The sequence below is a fragment of the Hyperoodon ampullatus genome, assembly GCF_949752795.1.
Source record: "Hyperoodon ampullatus genome assembly, chromosome: 18".
Classification (NCBI taxonomy): domain Eukaryota; kingdom Metazoa; phylum Chordata; class Mammalia; order Artiodactyla; family Ziphiidae; genus Hyperoodon; species Hyperoodon ampullatus.
This window is the reverse complement of record NC_136931.1, coordinates 51,432,961-51,449,299: the sequence shown is the minus strand read 5'-3', so window position 1 is coordinate 51,449,299 and position 16,339 is coordinate 51,432,961. Positions and strand designations below refer to the sequence as shown.

General features: G+C 53.3%; 1 protein-coding gene across 2 annotated transcripts in view; it reads right to left on the bottom strand.

The window, feature by feature from the left end:
- Positions 1-16,339, bottom strand: part of GRIK5 (glutamate ionotropic receptor kainate type subunit 5) — a gene marked incomplete at both ends in the record, with an annotated part of 47,450 nt that overhangs the window by 6,958 nt on the left and 24,153 nt on the right. Inside the window, 4 exons of one of the 2 annotated variants that reach the window (XM_079723995.1) lie at positions 522-687; positions 5,513-5,686; positions 6,098-6,207; positions 6,389-6,505. In XM_079723995.1, coding sequence (XP_079580121.1) covers positions 522-687; positions 5,513-5,686; positions 6,098-6,207; positions 6,389-6,505 — 567 coding nt within the window. The remainder of the gene's footprint in view (positions 1-521; positions 688-5,512; positions 5,687-6,097; positions 6,208-6,388; positions 6,506-16,339) is intronic. The other variant, XM_079723996.1, reaches the window with a different exon arrangement.

Below are 16,339 nucleotides of genomic sequence, written 5' to 3'. Positions count from 1 at the left end.
GGTGAGGGTCTTTCCACTCCTGCCTTTCCCCTGAGTCCTGTCCCCTGCCCTCTAGAAAGTCTCTCTCAACCCGAGAGAGCGGGGAGACCAGAGGAAGACAGGAAGGGCCGAAGACAGAGGAGACACACAAGACAGACAGACTGCTCAAGGCCAGATCCAAGCCAACCCCACACCCACCAGCCCAGCGAGGATCCTGAGCACCGAAGGCTTGAGAAGAAGGGGCCACAGCCTGTTTTTCAACCCTTTTTCTCTCTTCCACCCCTGGGCCTCGGCTCAGCTTGACACCCAGCCCTGTCTTCCCAGTGTTCCCAGGCCTTATTCAGAGAAGCTGGGAGCAGATGCTCAACCATATATACCCAGGGCCCAGCCTGCTTCAGGGAGACCTGCGTCCAAGCCAAACGGAACAGCTTACTTCCTACGGGGCCCCGCGGGAACCTTCTGAGGAATGCACTGCCCTACCCTGAGCTGCTGTGCACAGCGGGGATCCCGAAACCAAGCCTGGGTGGCTCCGGGGGCCCCACCTGAAAGAAGGTCATGGTGGAGCCAGCGTGGATCGTGCCGTACTCAATGTTGGTCTGGTCCGCCAGGTCGTCGGCTGACTCCACGGGCACCTCCATGCGCTGCACGGTGAGGAAGGCAGCCAGGTTGGCCGTGTAGGAGGAGATGATGATCAAGGTGAAGGCCCACCTGAGGGGTGGGAGGGGTGAGCTGCAGGTTGGAGCCACCACCGCCACCCTGCCCCTGTGGCCATGCGCCCCACTGGTGGTGCCCCCCTCAGTGACCCCAGCATCTAGAAGGCTGACTGCTGGCTAGTGGAGGGGCTGGGAGCATGGAATCTGGAGCCAGATTCCTTGGGTTTAAAATTGCTTCCAGGGCTTCCCTGGTGGCGCAGTGGTTGAGAGTCCACCTGCCGATGCAGGGGACGTGGGTTCGTGCCCTGGTCCGGGAGGATCCCACATGCCACAGAGCGGCTGGGCCCGTGAGCCATGGTCGCTGAGCCTGTGCGTCTGGAGCCTGTGCTCCGCAGTGGGAGAGGCCACAACAGTGAGAGGCCCGCGTACCGCAAAAAAAAAAAAAAAAAAAAAAAAAAAAAAATTGCTTCCAGAGGGCTTCCCTGGTGGCTCAGTGGTTAAGAATCCGCCTGCCAATGCAGGGAACACGGGTTCGAACCCTGGTCCGGGAAGATTCCACATGCCGCGGAGCAACTAAGCCTCGTGCGCCACAACTACTGAGCCTGTGCTCTAGACCCCGAGAGCCACAACTACTGAGCCCGCGTGCCACAACTACTGAAGCCCACGCGCCTAGAGCCTGTGCTCCGCAACAAGAGAAGCCACCGCAATGAGAAGCCCGTGCACCGCAACGAAGAGTAGCCCCCACTCGCCGCAACTAGGGAGAGCCCACGCACAGCAACGAAGACCCAACGCAGCCAAAAATAAATTAATTAATTAAAAGAAAAGAAAAGAAACGTTGATTTCCAAGGCAGAGCTTTCCTGAACCATGACGAGCCCCTGGGTGTGGCAGCAGGAGGCTATGGCCCGTGTGGACATGAGATGAGGGGCCCAGGAGGGGAGTTCTGGCCAAGCTGCTGCTATTCAGGTGGCGGCCAAGTCCCTAGAGCACTGGCACCCACCCCCATAGCCCTACCACCAGCCCTGGCTTGCTGAATCACCAGGCCAAGGTCACACCTGGAGATTAAGAAACATCCGTTGAATGACTGAATGTGGGGGAAGACTCGGGGTGGAGACAAGAGTTAGCCTGGGGTCAAAGGCACCAGTGAGAGAGGGGGCATGACTGGGGGCTTCCTGGGTGACGGCGATGGGAAGGGGCAGAGAACGCCCAGCTGGGGAAGAGGGTCCCTGACTGAGGAGCAGAAGGGATGGGCTGTAGAGAGCTGGCCACTGGTCCCCCACCTGACTGGGGGACTCGGCCAGATTTGTCACAGCGGGTCCCTTCATGCCCTCTCAGCCACCTCCTCACACATGCGTCCCTCTCGTGCCTGGCTGGAATGCGCCTCCCTCTCTTTGGCAGGCATGCCTGTTTGAACCTTCAGATGAAACAGCCTAGATGGCACCTCCTCAGAGGGGCCCTTCCTGAGCACCCTCATTCTCTACTGTTCTCTTTCACTGCACAGTTTGGTTCTTTAATAGCACAGTTTACATACATCTGATACATCATTATATTAAAAATGTTAATACGGGCTTCCCTGGTGGCGCAGTGGTTGAGAGTCTGCCTGCCGGTGCAGGGGACGTGGGTTCGTGCCCCGGTCCGGGAGGATCCCACATGCCACAGAGCGGCTGGGCCCGTGAGCCATGGCCGCTGAGCCTGCGCGTCCGGAGCCTGTGCTCCGCAACGGGAGAGGCCACAACAGTGAGAGGCCCGCGTACAGCAAAAAAAAAAAAAGGGGGGGGGAAATGTTAATGAAGTTTAGTTGGGGGGTGTGGTAGGCAGAAGAAAGGCTTGCCCCCCAAAGATGTCTACATGCTCATCCCTGGAACTGTGAGTACGTTCCCTCACAGGGTAAAAGGGTCTCTGCAGATATGATTAAGTTAAGAGTCTTGAGATGGGGACATTAGCCTGGATTATCCTGTTGGGCCCATGGAATCACAGGGGTCCTTATGTGGAAGAAGGAGGTCAGAGTCAGAGACAGAGATTTGAAGATGTTATGCTGTTGGCTTTGAAGATGGAGGAAGGGGTCACAAGCCCAGGAACGCAGGCAGCTCCTAAAAGCTGGAAAAGGCAAGGAAATGGATTCTCCCCCAAAGCCTCCAGAAGAACTGGCCCTGCCAACACCCTGATTTTAGCACAGTCATATCTATTTTGCACTTCTGACCTCCAGAACTATAAGAGAATAAATTTCTGTTGTTTTTAAGCCACGCAGTTTTTGGTAATTTGTTGCAGCAGCAACAGGAAATGAATACAGCGTATAACTCCTGACATGATGCCAATTCCAAAATGTTAAAAAAAAAAAATCATCAAGATTCAAAAGTTTAGGGATCTCCCTGGCGGTCCAGTGGTTAGGACTCCGAGCTTCTACTGCAGGGGACACGGTTTCGATCCCTGGTCGGGGAACTAAGATCCCACATGCCACGCGGCACATCCAGAAATTTTTAAAAATTAAAGAAAAAAAATGTTTGAAAGCCCTGCTGCAACTAAGGAGCCCACATGTTGCAACTAAGGAGCCCACATGCTGCAACTAAGGAGCTCTGGAGCCGCAACTAAGGAGCCCGCCTGGTACAACTAAAACCTGGTGCAACCAAAACAAACAAACAAAAAGTTTCAAAGCCAATGGACCAAGCAAATTGCAAACAACTGCCAGATGGTAGTCAGCCTCGCTTAGCTGGGGAAGAGAAAAACCTGCCACCATTATGGTTAGTCTTGAACAAACAAGTTTTGAATCAAACAATATCTTCGGGACATATTCTTGGCATAAAATACGATGTCCTTGTGTTTATTTATCTGTTTATTCTCAGTTCCTTTGCCTCTTGAGGACTGATTTTCCACCAGAGTGCCTGGCACATGGAAGGGCCTGAGAAGCACCTCTTGCTGAATGACTACTGAGCATGGATCCTGACTGAGGGGGAGAAGGCCCAATGCCTCAGTTTGCCCTGGAGAGGCACCCAGGGCCTACGGGGTGGGTGGCACTGGGGCGGGAGGCTGGCTCAGCCCAACCCTGCGTCTAGCCAAATGCATGATCTCCCTGCGCTCTTGAGCCTGTGAGCCACAACTACTGAAGCCCGTGTGCCACAACTACTGAAGCCTGCGTGCCTAGAGCCTGTGCTCCACAACAAGAGAAGCCATTGCAATGAAAAGCCCTCGCACCACAACGAAGAGTAGCCCCTGCTCGCTGCAACTAGAGAAAGCCAGAACACAGCAACGGAAGACCCAACGCAGCCAATAAAATAAATAAATAAATAAATAAATAAATAAATAAATAATAAAATCTTAAAAAAGAAAAGAAAATGCATGCTCTTTAGCAAACCACTTCCTCTCTCTGGGTCTCGATCTTCTAATCCATAAAACCAGAGAATATTCCTTGTCCTAAGCATGCTCCTTGGCTTTCTGTGGTTCTAATGAGGAAAAGGAGCTGAGAAGAGTTATATGAACTGCAACCAAGCCCAGCTGCTATTTCAAAGATAGGGTGGCAAATGTGAGTGCTTATGGAAGCCAGGCCAGAAAGTGACTGAAGGGGGACTTCCTGGCGGCGCAGTGGTTAAGAATCCGCCTGTCAATGCGGGCGACACGGGTTCGAGCCCTGGTCGGGGAAGATCCCACAGGCCGCGGAGCAACTAAGCCCGTGCATCACAACTACTGAGCCTGCTCTCTAGAGCTCTCGAGCCACAACTACTGAGCCTGTGCACCACAACTACTGAAGCCCGCGTGCCTAGAGCCCGTGCTCCGCAACAAGAGAAGCCACCACGATGAGAAGCCCGCACACCGCAGTGAAGAGTAGCCCCTGCTCGCTGCAACTAGAGAAAGCCTGCGTGCAGCCACAAAGAGCCAATGCAGCCCCCCCAAAAAAAAAATTAAAAAAAAAAAGTGACTGAAGGAGGGAGAGAGGACTGAGGCCAGTGGAACAGGCATCAACGCCAGGTGGGAATGTCACCCGAGCACTACCAGATCTCCCAAATCTTTGAGAAAAGTGAGAAATCTGAATTTGGGGAGTTCCCTGGTGGCCTAGTGGTTAGGATTTCGGGCTTTCACTGCTGTGCCCCGGAACAAAGATCCCGCAAGCCACGCAGATTGGCCAAAATCAAACAAAACAAAAAGAGAAATCTGAATTTGTAAGTGAATTTACCCAATTTTTAAATGCCAACTAATTCAAAAACTTTTAAACTATGGGCCAGACACCACCAGTTGTCAGTGTCTGCTCTCTGACACCTAGGTTCTTGGAGCTTGTCTTGGGGGCAAAATAAGTTCCGTTCAAAATAAGTTACTGGGTCTGGGTAATTCCCTGGCAGTCCAGTGGTTGGGACTTGGTGCGTTCACTGCTGAGGGTCCGAGTTCAATCCCTGGTCAAGGAACTAAGATCCCACAAGCCATGCGAGGTGGGGCCAAAAAAAAAAGTTACGGGATCCATGTGGGACTTTGAGGGAGGTATCCCCGTCTGGGGCCTCAGCCTCAGCGTCTGGACAGTGAAGGCTGTCCTGGTTCAAGGATTCCAGTGTCTCTGTGACTGCCCAGGCAATGTCTGAGACAGCAGTAACAAGGCCAATACTGTCCTGATTATAACCCCTCAGGTCAGCAGAAGCAGTTTCTCATCCCTTAGCCACACCGAATCCTTACAACCTGAGACATGGGCATTTTTATCCCCGTTTTTCAGATGAGGAGACTGAGGCATGGAGACCCAAGGTCACACAGCCAGTGAGTGGCAGAGCTGGGGCTCAGCTGCCCCCACCCCATTTCCTGTCACACAGCTGGCGTGGGACACGGGAATGGGCCCAGGCCTCAGAACCCCCCCGCCCTCCTCCCCACCTCCGCCAACCCCGGTTGGGGCAGACAGGCAGCCTCTCACCAGACTCCGCTGACGCAGCGTGTGGACAGCGCCCGGGGCATGATCTCCGAGCCCTGCTGCATGAAGCCCCCCACGGGGAACCAGAGGCTGTTGCCCAGCGTGTACTGATTCTCCAGGATGTGGGGACGTGCCCGCAGGCACGGGTGCGGGTTATACCACTCATAGGGGCTCAGCCTGTGGAGAGACACGGGGAATGGGGAGAAAAAGGAGAGGAACAGAGGAAAGAGAGAGCCACCGTGATCAGAAGAGATGGGGGGACAAAAACGGAGGGGAAGAGAGACAGAGATGGACAGAGAGAGACACACACACACAGAGAGAAACAGAGACAGTGCAGGCAAAAGGGGAGGGAGACAGAAAGAACGGGAAGGGGAGAGGCCCAGAGAGAACCACGGAGCAAAAGTCAGAACCACAAGAAGGAAATACAGAGACAGGGCCAGAAAGGGAGAAGGGAGGGTGCAGGGGATCCAAGGCCCCAAGTGGAGGCCGAGGATGGTCCAGACAGACGACAGAAAGGTCAGGCATGGAGACCCCAGCTCGTGCTTCCTCCCCGCCCTCTCCTTCCCAGGCAGCAGGTAGTGGACTCACCTGGCGGCCAGGAACAGGACGCAGCTGACAGCCAGGTAGGCCAGAAGCATGAAGAGCCATACAGCAGGGGAGAAGGGGTCCAGGAAGGAGAAGTAGCCAGGCTTGCGGCCCTGGTGGGAGACGGAGTGAGAGACAGCCGGAGCCACACAGACCTGAGCCCCTCCCCCAGCCCCAGGGCCCATGAGCCCCACCAGCCGATCCGAGGTCCAGCCCACAGCTTCTGCCTCCCTTGGGTGTCCGGCCCCAGCACCAGCCCCCACCCCCACCCCCACGTCTCCAGGGGAACCGTACCATGTGCACGCGGTAGAGGATGCTGATTCCCAGGGTCATGAAGGGTTTAGAAAAGTCGATGACCTTCTCCCGCTCAGCTGTGATGGTGAACGCAGCCACAGCCAGGTCTGCCTTCTGCTGGAGGGAAAGCGGGGCGGGGGCAGATGGGCGGGCCAGGGAGACAGATGGGCAGTTAGAGAGAACGCGCTGAGGAAGCGACTTAGAATATCAGAAGCTGAGAGAGAGGCAAAGAGAGAGGACAGCAGAAGGAGCCAGGGGACTGGCTCCAAGAGTGCACCTCGGGGGCTTCCCTGGTGGCGCAGTGGTTGAGAGTCCGCCTGCCGATGCAGGGGACACGGGTTCGTGCCCCGGTCCGGGAAGATCCCACAGGCCGCGGAGCGGCTGGGCCCGTGAGCCATGGCCTCTGAGCCTGTGCGTCCGGAGCCTGTGCTCCACAACCGGAGAGGCCACAACAGTGAGAGGGCCGCGTACCGCAAAAAAAAAAAAAGAAAAGAGTGCACCTCGGGCCTCCAATTGGACCCTTGTCATTTCACGTCTGCTGTAAGCGGCTCCTGTGGCCTCCCTCCTGCCCGGCTGCCCTGTCTCATCCAATCTCTCCTGCTCCCCAGTCAAGTTCATCATTAAGACCCTGCTTTATAAAACCTACCGCCGACCCCCACCACTCCCACCATGTCGGTGTCCTGAAGAGAGAGCCTGAGATTGGAGTTGAGATGCCTGGACGCTGACCCACTCAGGACCCTCTTGGAGCCTTGGTTTTCTCTTCTGTATGAACAATGAACAGGTAACATTTATCAAGTGCTTACTATGTGTCAGGCTCCATGCTAGATGCCACTTTATATAGATTATCTTGTATAATCCTCTTAACAGCTCCCTGAGGGCCACTACTAGGCCCATTTTATAGAAGTGGAAACTGAGGCTCAGAGAGGAAAAGGCACTAGGGAGTAAAGGCAGGGGCTGGGGACCATAAAGCAGAGACACGACCTCCACTCTCCTGCCCCTGGCAGACACCAGGGACCTAGATGTGTGCATGAAGCCACCCCTGACACACAGGACCATGCCTGGCTCAGTTGAGATAATGAACTCAGGAGAAGCTGCATGTGGTCTTGAGTCGGGGAGGGGTGGCTGGGGTCCAGGTCTGAAGTGGTGAAGGGTGGGTAGTGGGTGGGGTATGGCAGAGAAAAGGGTATGTGCTGGGGTCTGGCTGACACAATGGAATGCCTGACCCAAAGGGGCCATCTCGCTCTTGCCCAAGTGGACGTCAGCCAGTCGTTAGCTGTGGGCAGGACACAGGCTGGGAAAAAACCTGGCACTTCACACACACAAACACACACACACACACACACACTGCACACGTGAGCACTGTACACGGTCAGGTCTACACCGCCAACATATGCACACCATACCATGTCCACACATGCGTGCCCAGACACAGGCTGACCCAGTGACATACTGTCCACATGGACTCAGGCAGACAAACACGTGCCCTGTACAGGAGCGATGACATCGTGGGGGGCATTCCCTAGAGGCACAGTGCACACACCCGAACATGTGGCCTCATGTGTGCACATACATGACAGAGGGGGCAGGGTGCTGGGAAGGGCTGGGGGTGGGAGTAGAGAGCCCTGGCTTTGCCCCAAGCTCACTGGGTGACCAGGGGCAGGGGCTTCCATGTCTCTGGGCCTCAGTTTGGTCCTCTGTAAAATTGCGGGGGAGGGGAGTGAGCTGTCTCCTGGGTTTGGAACCCAGCTCCCAGGATGCCTCTTCCAGGCATAATGATTCCATCGCCCAGGGCTCAACCGGGCCCCAGCACTGACTCCAAATTCAAGTAGAGCCCTCCCCCTGGGGCTGAAATAAGAGTCAAGGTCCTGGATCACTGACCTGGGAGGAGGGACACACTCACCCCCCAAGGGGCTGAGACTGAGACCACATGCGGTGGTACAGACTGGGACAGAACTGGGGTGGGGAGAGAGGGCACAGGCCCCAAAGATACTGCAAAGAGAGGTGGCACAGGCTGAAAACAAAACCAAGGTCGGGGAGAGATCCCGTGGACCCAAAATGACATCCAGGGTCTAGGAGAGAAGAGATCTGAAAGACAATTCGATGTCAGGGAAAGAGGACAGACCCAGAAGATTAGCCAAGAGTAGAGAGAGACAGCACAGGTGAAACAACTACGGCAGGGTGAGAGAGAGATGGCACGTCCCCAAGGCAGAATCCAGAGGCGGCCATGTGTGGCAAGGGCCCAGAACACACCGGATTCAGAGCCTACCCCTGGGAATTCCTGGGTGTTGAGAGTAAGGAGTGGGTTCCCCCCCCTTTTTTTTGGCCACACCCCACGCTTGTGGAATCTTAGTTCCCCAACCAGGGATCGAACCCGCGCCCTCGGCAGTGAAAGAGCAGAGTCCCAAACACTGGACCACCAGGGAAGTCCTGGTTTTCTCCTTTCTTGTGCACTTGCCACTCTCGTGACTACTATGTGAATCGCTGGGAACAATGTCAGCTAATACAGGAATCTTTATTTTTATGCACCCACAGCAGGTCTGTCCTGGCAAAGGACAGCCTCCTCACTGGGCCCCTGCCTCTGCTCATAACACCCCCCCATCCAAAATGAGAGTCACGTGTTTAAAAACCCTTGGGTGGCTTTCCCACTGCACCTAAGACAGTGTCCAGGGTGGCTGGAGCAGAAACGGGGGTGGGGTGGGAAATGCAGCAGAGTGGGGACCAGAGCCCTGCAGGGCCTTGCAGGCCAGGGGAAGGGGGCCGGATTCTACCCCAAGGGCAACAGAGGACATCACATCAGAAGGTGTGAGCAGCGGAGGGTAACGTGATCTGGCCACCCTGAGAACAGACCACAGGGGCAAGAGTGGAAACTGACTAAAGATGCCCACAGAGATGCTGGGGGCGGGGCCAGTGGCGGTGGAGAGGAGGTGGTCCGATTTGAGATGAATTCCGAATGGAGAACAGACAGATCCTTAAATGCTGCAAGTTCTAGACTCCTCTCAGAGTCTTTGAAACCCCTGCCCCCTTTCCACCTCCTCCTCTTCCCCCTTCATTTCCCAAAAGGGACACCTGTTCCTTAGAGAAGACTTCCCTCCCCAAGGGAACCCTGACAGTTTAATCTCTGGGATGAAATCAGGAAGAATCCAAATGATAAGCCACCTGTAGAAATGACAGGGGGATTGTCTAAACGCCTAAAAACCAACCAAAGCACTTGTGACTGTCCCCCTGCCCCAGCCCACCCTGTACACCAGCTCTGTGCAAACCATCTGTGCTGTGCCATCAGCTCCCTGACAGGCTCTGCCAACAGGGGGCACTAGAGGAAGGCTGCAAGGCTGGAGGAAGGAGAGTTACCTGCTCCTTCTGGTCTACTCTTGGGTCCCCAGCCTTTCTGCACCAAAGGCAGCAGCATTTCTTCCACAGGGCAGCAGACAAGTTCAGTCTGCAGCTTCCCAGCACTTGCAGAACCAGCCTCGCCCAGCCCTTCTTGGGGCACCAGCACCAGCTGGCGCGTGCCCCCTCCTCGGGGTCTGAGTTTCCGCCCCACAGAGCCCTTCCTCTAAGTTTCCGAGTTTCAGCTCTTCTCTGCTCCTTCAGAACTTGAGACAGAGCCACTTCCTGCCTTGCTACCTCCTTGATGCCTGAGAGAGAGCAAGGGTGTGTAAGCTACGGCCCTCAGGCCAAGTCTAGACCATCTGCCCGATTCTGTAAATAAAGTTTTATTGGAACACAGCCAGGCGCACTTGTTTAGGTATTGTCTACAACTGCTTTCCATACAGTGGAAGAGTTGAGTAGTGACAGGACGACCTGGAAGCCGGAAATATTTACATGTGGCCCCTTGCAGAAAAACTGCTGATTCCTGCCCTGGCTTCAGCTTTTACCCTCTCAGTTAACTAGTTAGCAACTTTATTCCTAGGGGACTTCCCTGGTGGCCCGGTGGTTAAGAATATCTGGGGACTTCCCTGGTGGCCCAGTGGTTAAGAATCTGCCTTCCAATGCAGGGGATGCGGGTTTGATCCCTGGTCAGGGAACTAAGATCCCACGTGCCACCGGGCAACTAAGCCCACGTGCCACAACTACTGAGGCTGTGCGCCACAACTAGAGAGAAGGCCGCAGGCCACAATGAGGAGCCTGCACGCTGCAGCGGAGAATCCTGCATGCCGCAACAAAGATCCTGCATGCTGCAACTAAGACCCAATGCAGCCAAAAATTAAATAAATTAATAAATATTTTTAAAAAACCCACAAATATCTGGAGTGATTAGTTTCCCGGTAGACCCCTGACTGATGCAAAAATGACAATACCCAGGTCACATGGGTGCTCAGGTCACAGGGTCACTCACTGTCCATGGGTAGGTGTTCAGTGTCTAGCAGGGCCCGGTAATGAGCAGTTTCTCAAAAGGAGAATAGTATCTGCAGAAAACAGCATGATTTGCTTCAAAACCCTAGAGGTCTGCATGCGAGTCACCTCTTGGTGTCTGCTTCCCTATTTGCCACCAGCACTCTACACTTCCCGGGATCTGCCAGGTCATCAGGCCCAGGTGGCAGATCAGCTTGCGTGAAGCCAGGACCTGCTGCAGAGCTTTTGCATGCTCTGGGCCTCCCTCAAAATGAAAAGCCTTACAGGTTGCTTGGTAAAGGGATTAAAGCAGCACACACAAGTTATACCCAGGTATAAGTTGTTGCTCAAATCCAAAAAACCCAACAAATATCCGCAATACCAGACAAACAGCAAAGGTCTGAGTTTCAACTCTATTGGGACCCTCGTCTGAGTTTCTAAGGTTTAATCTTTCCAACTTCTTCCCCTTTCCCCTTAGCCCTCGGGGTGGTGGCTGCTTCCTCCAGCTGCTACCTTCAGGATCCATTAGATTTCTTTTTACTCTTTCAGTTAGTGGGTTAACAACTTTACATCTAGTTAACAATTTTTTTTTTTTTTTTTTTTTTTTTTGGCTGCACTGCGTGGCTTGCAGAATCTTAGTTCCCTGATCAGGGGCTGAACCCAGGACCTCAACAGTGAAAGCATGGACTCCTAACCACTGGACCGCCAGGGAATCCCTAGTTAACGATTCTTTGTATTAAATTCTCTCTGTTCAAATAGCTGATAAGAGGGGAAATCCCTGGTGGTCCAGTGGTTAAGACTCCGAACTTCCACTGCAGGGAGCACGGGTTCGATCTCTGGTCAGGGAACTAAGATCCCACATGCCTCGAGGTGCAGTCAGAAAAACCCCAAAAAACCAAAACAAAACAAAGAAACAAACAAAAATAGCTGATATGATTCTGTTCAAGTAACTGGTGCTGTTGTGTCTCCAGATTGGACACTGACTGACTGATATCAGCCGTGGGTTTATTGCCAACCTCCTCACTAAATGCTATTTCAGGCTCATAAGATCTGATTAGCAAAATGTTGCCAATGTGATGGACCAGCATCAAGAGACTAAGTTCTCGGTGTTCTATATCGGGGTCCCCAACCCCCGGCCGTGGACCAGCACCGGTCCACAGCCTGTTAGGAACCAGGCCCCCCAGCAGGAAGTGAGTGGCGGGCGAGCAAAGCTTCATCTGTCGCTGCCCATGGCTCCCCATTGCTCGCATTATTGCCTGAACCATCCCCCCGCCAGTCTGTGGAAAAATTGTCTTCCACGAAACCAGTCCCTGGTGCCAAAAAGGTTGGGGACCGCTGGTTTGTATGATGGCAGAAAGCAAGAGAGTCGATGTCAGCCTAAGGCAAGACTGAAGGTTTATACCCCTGGCTTCCGGTGGTCCTTGGAAAGTGGTTTGGAGAAAGAGCATTTCCTGGATCAGTAGCTCACACCACCTGCCCACGGCTGTGTTGACTTGCTCCAGTAAAGATACTTCATTTGGGGCTTCCCTGGTGGCGCAGTGGTTGAGAGTCCGCCTGCCGATGCAGGGGACACGGGTTCGTGCCCCGGTCTGGGAAGATCCCACATGCCACGGAGCGGCTGGGCCCGTGAGCCATGGTCGCTGAGCCTGCGTGTCCGGAGCCTGTGCCCCGCAACGGGAGAGGCCACAACAGTGAGAGGCCCGCGTACCGCAAAAAAAAAAAAAAAAAAAAAGAAGATACTTCATTTGGGCCAGCATCTGCGATTGGAGTCACCACCTGATTGCATTTACAAGAATCCACAGTCATTCTCCAAGATCCATCTGCCTTCTGCACGGGCCAAACAGGCCAGTTGAACAGGGATGAGATCACTACCCCTGCTTCTTTCAAGCCGTTAATGGCGGCACTAATCTCTGCAATTCCTCCAAAGGATGTAGAATTGCTTTTGGATTACTATCCTGGGAAACGGGGAGTTCTAGGGACTTCCACTGGCTCTTTCTACCGTAATGACCCTGACTCCACGGGTCAGAAAGCTTATTCCAATTATACAACCAGGACCTGGAAAAACACAGAGTGAGTCCAAGGGCCTATCAGGCCCACTCTGAGTGGAACTTGGGCTCAGACTCCATTTATCACTTGGCCACATAAGCCCTACTGTGGTCCACCAGACAAAGCAGGAAAAATCAAAATGACTTGCCATCTATGAAAATGACAGGAGGTTGTCTGAATATCTAAAAATCCATCAAAAGCCTCAGTGCCAAGAAGGAGCTTGTATAGAAACTGGTGTTAAAAAAGAAAAAAAAAAAAAAAAGAAACTGATGTAGTCTTTCTGGAAAGCAGTTCAACAGTATATAACAAAAGCCATATGAAGGGTTTTCCTCTTTCACCTGGTAATTCTGTTGAGATTCAATCCTAATCAGCTACAATGCAAGCCAAGCTTTCGTGCATAAAGATGTTTGCTTATGGTTGTTTATAACAGCACAAACAAACATCTAAAAATACCTGGAAACAACTAAATATAAAAAATGCTTCAATAAATTACAGTACATCCACATGGGAGTTAATATGCAGCCATGTGACATTCTGTTTAGGTTAAAACAATGAGATATTTTTAGCCTCTCAGATTGGCAAAGGTTTTTTTTTTAAAAGATTGATAATACCCATTGTTGGCAAGACTGTGGAAAATTTGACATTCTCGTGAACTTTTGGTGGAATATAAATTGGTGGAAGCTTTTTGAAGGACCATTTGGCAGTATATACTTAAAAACCATTCATACCCTTTGAACCAGTGTTTCCACCACTTGGAACTTATCCCTCAGGAATACCCCCACCAATCCAATTGATGGTAGCGTTGTCTATGCCTGCAAAAACTGGAGACCACCCAAATATCCATCAATAGTGGACAAGTTAAGTAAATAATTCATGCTCAGTCACACAAGGAAATCCTTTTGTCTCCCCCTTGAATTTCAAATAGGCATCGCAAACGACCCACGCCCAGAGATAATCCCTATCCCCCCGACCCCCGACCCCACCAAGCTTCTCCTCCTATATCCTCCCTATGGTGGAAACTGGCCTTGCCATTGGCCCAGTTGCTTAGCCAAACCCTGAGTCACTCGATTCCTCTCACCCTCTGGCACACATCCCACCTGGTGGTACACGTGACACAGCTACCACTCGAGCACAAGCCAGCATCTTCTCTCTTCCACACTTTCTAAAGGCCTCTGAAATGGACCACCTTGTCTCTACTCTTGGTCCACTACAGTTATTTCTCAGCAGCCAGAGTAATCATTTTTAAATGATTTTGAAATTAAATCAAGGTCCTATATCCATACAATGGAATATTAGTCAGCCCTGAAAAGGCAGTACTCATCATTTTACAACGTGGATGAACCTCAAGCACATCATGCTGTGTGAGAAGCCAGACACAAAAGGCCACATATTGGCTGGTTCCATTTATATGAAATGTCTAGAGTAAGTAAATCCATGGAGACAGAGAGCAGAGTGGTGGTTGCCAGGAGCTGGGGAAGGGGGGAATTGGGAGTGACTGCTTAATGGGTTCGGGTTTTCTTTGGGGGTCATGAAAATGTCTTGGAACTAGATAGAGGTGATGGTTGCACAATACTGTGAATATACTAAATGCCACTGAATTTGGTTAATTTTATGTTATATGAATTTCACCTCAATAAAAAAAAAGAATAAACAAATTAGATCATGGCACGTTCCCTGCTTAAAACCTTCCAGTGACTTCATAACACAATAAAAATAACATCCAAAAAGGAGAAAAGGGACTTCCCTTGTGGCACAGTGGTTAAGAATCTGCCTGCCCATGCAGGGGACACAGGTTCAAGCCCTGGTCTGGGAAGATCCCACATGCTGTGGAGCAACTAAGCCCGTGCACCACAACTACTGAGCCTGTGCTCTAGAGCCCGTGAGCCACAACTACTGAAGCCCGCGCGCCTAGAGCCCGTGCTCCGCAACAAGAGAAGCCATCACAGTAAGAAGCCCAGGCACCGCAACGAAGAGTAGCCCCCACTCTCTGCAACTAGAGAAAGCCTGCACACAGCAATGAAGACCCAACGCAGCCATAAATAAATAAATAAATAAAAGAAAAAGGGGGGGTTGATTCCCTGGCCGTCCAGTGGTTGGGACTCGGTGCTTTCAATTCTGGGGTCCGGCTTCAATCCCAGGTCGGGGAACTACGATCCTGCAAGCCACTTGGCTCGGCCGAAAAGAAAACAACAACAAGAACATCCAGACTCCTTACCTGCAAGGCCCCGGAAACTCGGGCTCTGTTCTGGGACCTCCAGCTTCCCCCTCACCCACTCCCCACGAAACTCTGTGAGGGAGGGAACATCATTCCCACTTCAAGAGGGGACGCTAGTTCAGAGAGATGACGTGGCTCAGCAGGGACCACACGGGAAAGGGGGCAACCTGAAGCTGGCTCTGTCTGGCGTCTAATCAGCCCACAGCTGTACTGGACACCGTGGTGGCCGCCCAGACCCTCCTTCCGGATCAGGCACTCATGGCCCCAGGGGTTGGTGGCTGATTGCTCTGTAGGTGGAAGAATCCCTTTGCCCCAGGTCCTGACCCTCCCCGAGGACAGCCCTCATCCAATGACGTGTTGGTGGGGGGCATAAAAGCCTTCCCCCTTACCTCAGGGGGATTTTTTGTGTGTGTGGGGGGGGTACCCGGGCCTCTCACCGTTGTGGCCTCTCCCGACGCGCAGGCTCAGCAGCCATGGCTCACGGGCCCAGCCGCTCCGCGGCATGTGGGATCTTCCCGGACCGGGGCACGAACCCGTGTCCCCTGCATCGGCAGGAGGACTGTCAACCACTGCGCCACCAGGGAAGCCCAGGGGGATGTCTTTGATGGCCATCCCAGCTCCAGAGCTGCCCGTGGGACGGCTGAGGCCCAGTCATGACTGCAACACAGCTCAACTCCTCCCTCTGCCCAGGCCTCCTCCTCCACTCGCTGTTTTCCAAGGGCACCGCACACACCTGCCTGCTAATCTGCACCTCGGAATCTGCTTCCTGGAAACCCGACCTAAGATATCTGCCCTGTCCTTACGGGCCAGACCGGAGGGCCCCGGGGGGTGACAGCTAAAGACTGTGAGTGATAGGTCAGACTTGCCTCGTACAAAGATCCTACTGGAGGACAAACTGGAGTGGAGAGAGACGGGAGGCCAGGAGGCCCGTGAGGAGGCTGGTGAGAGGGGCGGGGCCTGAATTCACAGCGCGGTGGTGATGGCGGGGAGAAAGGTAATTCCAGCAGTGGCCACTAGGTGGAATAAATGGACCATAATTCCAGACTGGCCTACAAGCCCTGAGCCTGGCCCAGGGTTGGGGGTGGGGGTGTGGCTGGGGGGCATGCTGGTGCCCTGGGCCGTCTTCCATCTGGAAGTCACTTGTCAGCTCTGGGCCAGCCTGCTGAGGTGCCAGCCCTGGCTCTGCCTGTCACTAGCCGTGTGGGCTGGACAGTATCTTGGTGCCTTACTCTGTCCATTAGAGAAAACTGGGCAAACACCAGGCCTTCCTCAGGGGGTGCCCGTGAGGAGTCAAGGAGTTAACACAAGTTCATACAGTTCGGACAAGAGCCTGGCACGGCGTGAGCACCACCTTGACC